Raw genomic sequence first — 6000 nt, forward strand, 5'->3', positions numbered from 1 at the left:
TAAGGATCTCTGCGGTAACGTGACACTTCCCACGGCTCCCATAGGCTCTCAGAGCCCGGGAAAAAGCTGAATGTCGTCATTCCAGCCCCAGGCTGAAACACATTATCGCCTTTGTCAAGTGGCCGATCAGGGGACAGTGGGCTTAGGCGCGTGCACTGGTCGCCCCCGTCTTTATTTTTTTTCCTTCTATTTATCGAAACGCAGATTCCCGGTCGGAATATTATCGCTTTTTTACGAGATAAATTGCATAAAAATTTATTTTAAACAGCGGTTGACATGCTTCGAAGTACGGTAATGGAATATTTAGACATTTTTTGTCACGAAATGCGCCATGCTCGTAACCCTGATTTACCATTTCGGATAGTGTCTAGAACGCACGAACAAAACGCCGCTGTTTGGATATAACGATGGATTATTTGGGACCAAACCAACATTTGTTATTGAAGTAGAAGTCCTGGGAGTGCATTCTGACGAAGAACAGCAAAGGTAATAACATTTTTATAGTAAATCTGATTTTGGTGAAGGCTAAACTTGCTGGGTGTCTAAATAGCTAGCCCGTGATGGCTGGGCTATGTACTTAGAATATTGCAAAATGTGCTTTCACCAAAAAGCTATTTTAAAATCGGACATATCGAGTGCATAGAGGAGTTCTGTATCTATAATTCTTAAAATAATTGTTATGCTTTTTGTGAACGTTTATCGTGAGTAATTTAGTAAATTGTTAGTAAATTCCCGGAAGTTTGCGGGGGTATGCTAGTTCTGAACGTCACATGCTAATGTAAAAAGCTGTTTTTTGATATAAATATGAACTTGATTGAACAAAACATGCATGTATTGTATAACATAATGTCCTAGGGTTGTCATCTGATGAAGATCATCAAAGGTTAGTGCTGCATTTAGCTGTGGTTTGGGTTTATGTGACATTATATGCTAGCTTGAAAAATGGGTGTCTGATTATTTCTGGCTGGGTACTCTGCTGACATAATCTAATGTTTTGCTTTCGTTGTAAAGCCTTTTTGAAATCGGACAGTGTGGTTAGATAAAGGAGAGTCTTGTCTTTAAAATGGTGTAAAATAGTTATATGTTTGAGAAATTGAAGTAATAGCATTTTTAAGGTATTTGAATATCGCGCCACGGGATTAGACTGGCTGTTGCGTAGGTGGGACGATTTGGTGCCACCTACCCTAGAGAGGTTAAGATCAAATTGGAAACAACATTGTTGCATGTGCTGCATTGACCATGCAGACTGAATGAAAGTGTCTCGTGGTCAAGCGACAACAAATGCGCTCTTTGAGTGATGGGTTGAGACTAGGTCTGTGTGGAAAGCGGCATGGAGAGAGAGCGGAGAGGGATGACTCAAGTAGCGGTGTGAACTATACAAATGGTCATTACACACGCCGTATCACATTTAACAAACCAAACATTCAAATACCATTATAGAAGGTAAAGTAAAAACCCAAACCAGTCCGTGCATCAATAGCGGCATAAAGAAAAATACGGAATACCGCCCAGCCCTAGTTTGGACCATGATTGATTTGTTGGTGATGTGGACAGAAGTTCTCAACCTGCTCCACTACAGCCCCATTGATGAGAATGGGTGCATGCTCAACCTCCTTTTCCTGTAGTCCATGATCATCTCCTTTTGTCTTGATCACGTTGAGGGAGAGGTTTTTGCCACACTTCCAGGTCTCTGACCACCTCCCTATAGGCTGTTTCATTGTTGTCAGTGATCAGGCAAACGGAATGATGTTGTTGGAGTTGTGCTTGGCCACGCAGTCATGGGTGAACAGGGAGTGCAGGAGGGGACTAAGCACCACCCCTTAGGGGCCCACATGTTAAGGATCGGCATGGCAGATGTTGTTGCCTACCCTTACCACGGCCCTTCAGGAACTCCAGGATCCAGTTCCAGAGGGAGGTGTTTAGTCCCAGGGTCCTTAGCTTAGTGATGGGTTTTGAGGGCACCATTGTGTTGAACGCTGAGCTGTAGTCAATGAACAGCGTTCTCAAGTCAGTGTTCCTTTTGTCCAGGTGTGAAAGGGCAGTGTTAAGTGCAATAGAGATTGCGCCATCTGTGGATCTGTTGGGGCGCTTTGCAAATTGGAGTGGGTCTAGGTTTTTTGGTATGATGGTGTTGTGAGCCATGACCAGCCTTTCATAGCACTTCATGGCTACCAACATGAGTGCTATGGGTCAGTAGTAATTTAGGCAGGTTACCTTGGTGTTCTTGGGCACAGGGACTATGGTGGTCCGCTTGAAACATGTAGGTATTACAGACTCAGCCAGGGACAGGTTGAAAATGTCAGTGAAGACACTTGCCAGTTGGTCAGCGCATGCTCGGAGTACATGTCCTGGCAATCCGTCTGGCCTTGGGCCTTTGAATGTTGACCTGTTTAAAGGTCTTCCTCGCATCGGCTACGGCGAGTGTGATCAGTCGTCCGGAACAGCTGGTGCTCTCATGCATGCTTCAGTGTTACTTACCTCAAAGCGCACAAGTCACTTAGCTTGTCTGGTAGGGTTGTGTCACTGGGCAGCTTGTTTAGAGTTTGAATCCATTATATTGTAGTATTTTTTTTTTTTTTTTTTGCGCAACAACAAATTCATTATTTTGGGGCATATTTATCAAAAACAAGTCACTCCCTTGTCAATACTCTGGAAGCATGTTCTTTAGTCATTCCGTGACAATCTAATATGTGGTTATCTTCATCCCTGCAGGTAGACACCCAGCTGGCCTGCATGATGAGTGAGAGCAGCGTGGATTACATCGCCCGCTTCAACGATTTGGCACAGGAGCTGGCTGTCACAGAGCCGCACCTCACACCCTCATAAATTTGAAATAATCTGGGGCAGGGTTTAGGATCTGTCTGCCACAGAGTTGCCCCTCCCACTCCTTCAGAAGTGCAAGGATGTAGGGGGTGGAGAGACACTCCTTCACCTATATTGTTTGTGAAAGAAAGTGCAATAACCAAGGCCATTAGCCTGAACAGAAGAAGCACTCAAATCTACCTTAGCACAGTCCAACTGGAACAGGTTTAAACTCTTTCTGATGGTTTCTAATGGGTTCTGAAATGGTTTCCTCTGGTTCTGAAGACCTGTGGACCGGTTTTAACTGGTTCTGATTAGTTTGGAACTGTTTTCAACTGATTCGGATGGGTTCGGAAACCGTTTCAGATAGTTCTGACTGATTTAAACTGGTTCCTATGGGTTCCAGCTGGCTTGTTTGTTTGGACCATTCTGTCTGTTCTGCCTACCAAGCCATCCTTTTTTTTTCCTTTTTTTTTTTACACTTAAAATATGAATCTCGTTTACAAAACTGAACCTCATGTAAAGAAAAAAACAATGCCATATATGAACAAAAGACTGGGTCTGTCCTTGTCCTCTTGTCTCACTCTTCCCTCTGAGAAATATCAAACCGAAGACATTTGAATGCAAAATGTAAATGTCAGACAAACTTGAAAATAACTACTGACGAACTTCTGAACTGCTGGTAGCGTGTCCTTCTCTCTTGTCAGTTTAATACGTCCACGTGAACTAACACCACTTAATAATTTAATCTGTTGGAACTGATATGAATTTGTATCCCAGGCCAAGCATACGTGTCCCCCTCCCTCCATATCAATGCAAAAAAGTTTGACACTCCACTTGAACATCTACTCCAACTCACCCAGCAACATATCTGTGTTAGTCTCTGTTTTTTCTTCTCAACCAAAAGCTCATTTCAGTTTTCTGTAGCAAAATGTTTTGTAACGTTTGCGCCCAACTGAATGCAACCCTTGTGTGCTTTTGTTTAACACCACACGGCACTCTATCCTATGATGCCTGGTTGGTTGTCAGTCGAGGGGCGTATTTTAGAGGTTCCCAGCTGACTAAAGGATCAATCATATTATGAGGGTTTTTAGACACAGAAATAGGGTCACGCTCCAGGATGGCTAAATTGGAGATGTTGCATTGCATCAACCAATGTTTGTATCATCAACTATGCAGTCCGGCATCAGATTACTACGCTCGAGTTCCTGCCTGACTACATTGCAGCAAATGCCAGAAATTATGAAGCTTGTTTCCAGGACTAACTGTGTCCAAAATGGCACCCTATTTCCTATATAGTGCACTGCTTTTGACCAGAGCCTATAGGGCCCAGGTCAAAAGGAGTACGCCATGTAGGGAATAGGTTGCCAATTCGGGGACACCCAATGCCTAGATGTCAGCTAAGGATTTTGATGAGTAATCACATTGACACAATGTTCAAATACTAAATGTCAGATTTTTATTTTATTTTTTTATCACACTAAAAGAAATGTTCAAGCTACAAATGTGGATTATGTCTAAAGACTTCTATAGCGGGTGTCTTTTAAATTGGGGCATGGAGTCCTTTCTCTTTCTGTGTAACTTTAATCTATAGCAATTCCAGTATTCACTGCGCTTTTGTAACATAATACTGTAAATTATTCTTATTTGGACTATTTATTGTAAACAGGTTGAGAAAAAAAATGTTTGTTTTAAAATGAGCTATGTAATATTTTTGCATTGTAATTTCAGAAAAATACCATAATATATCAGCAGTAATATTGGAGAGTGTTTAACAATGTTTAATAAAAAAAAATTGGGCCCATACAAAATTGGTTGTCATTAGTTACTTTAGCCACAAAGTCAGAGTTAGTGTGATATTGTGCATATTCCGGTTTATGGTTCGCGGGCAATGACCAATCAGATGAGGCGGTGTGTGTATGCCATCCGGCTTGCGGGGGAAACGAGAGCCGTACGTTTCTTCTATCTAGTGTTCCATCAATGATTCGTTTTTTTTATTAGCTATAATAAAAGCGACTGTTCTAAATGCAAAAGGGTAATCGGATGTCTTAATCAAAGTCAGCTTGCAAGCTTATCATGTTTTCCCTTACTCATAGTTACTTTTCTTAACCCAAAATAGGTTTACTTCAATATCTGTATTTTTAAAATGGCATGTAGACAAACAGATTGACACATCTTGATTTTAGATTTATTTTAGCCACAAGTCAAATGTACAGTTTCACAATCACAAATATATATTCTTTATTGATTTAAGATAAACTTCAACCCTCTTACTTTATTTTACACCTAGTCATTTATTTAACTTAACGTAGCTTTTGGTATGATGTACCAGTTTCCATTTGTACAAAGGCATGGAATATGGCAAAACACTATTATAATTGGACTTACATGGTGCTTTTCTAGACACCCAAAGCTCTTTACAGTGTAAGGTGTACGGCGGAGCTCAGGTCTTCACTAGTGTATACAACCTTATGTTATACGAGGGAAATTGTATTTACGGAGCTAGGGCTGATAGTGAGGACTTGTGAAGAGCAGAATCAACAACCTCTACATAATCAAAACAGTTGCTTCATGAGAAGGTGTTCAGTTAGCTATTGTTACGTGAATCTGAAAAGTACAAGTGGCCTGGCTTTGGCCCTAAGTAAGAGCAGGTCCGCCGGAGCCATGGCCCAGTGAGACAGAGGCCGATCTGCATAGTTGAAAACAGAAAAATCTGAGCCTTTTGGGTGAAACACTGGGGTAAGTGCTGTGTCGAAATGTGCAATTACATACACAATTAAAAAAATAATAGTAATTATTAGCCCATCCAGGCTACTCAGAGGACAAAAGTTAATTAGTTTTAACTGTTTTTATATATCAAATCTTATTGGTCACATACACATGTATGTGTATTGGTCACGTGTGTTAATGCGAGTGTAGCAAAATGCTTATGCTTCTAGTTCCGACAGTGCAGTAATATCTAACAAGTAATCTAACAAATTCACAATGACTACCTTATACACCCAAATGTAAAGGGATGAATAAGAATATGTACATATAAATATATGGATGAGTGATGGCTGTGCGGCATAAGCAAGATGCAGTAGATGGTATAGAATACAGTATATACATATGAGAGGAGTAATGTAGGATATGTAGACATTTAAAGTGGCGTTATTTGAAGTGACTAGTGATCCATTTATTAAAGTGGCCAGAGAT

General features: G+C 41.0%; 1 protein-coding gene across 1 annotated transcript in view; it reads left to right on the top strand.

The window, feature by feature from the left end:
- The window catches only part of cramp1 (cramped chromatin regulator homolog 1), a 60405-nt gene extending 57462 nt beyond the window's left edge, over positions 1-2943 (top strand). Inside the window, exon 21 of the mRNA XM_045716043.1 lies at positions 2713-2943. Within this exon, the coding sequence (XP_045571999.1) occupies positions 2713-2826 (114 nt within the window). The 3' untranslated portion in view covers positions 2827-2943. The remainder of the gene's footprint in view (positions 1-2712) is intronic.
- The last annotated feature ends 3057 nt before the right edge of the window (positions 2944-6000 follow it).

Source organism: Salmo salar, chromosome ssa03, assembly GCF_905237065.1.
Source record: "Salmo salar chromosome ssa03, Ssal_v3.1, whole genome shotgun sequence".
In the NCBI taxonomy this organism is placed as follows: domain Eukaryota; kingdom Metazoa; phylum Chordata; class Actinopteri; order Salmoniformes; family Salmonidae; genus Salmo; species Salmo salar.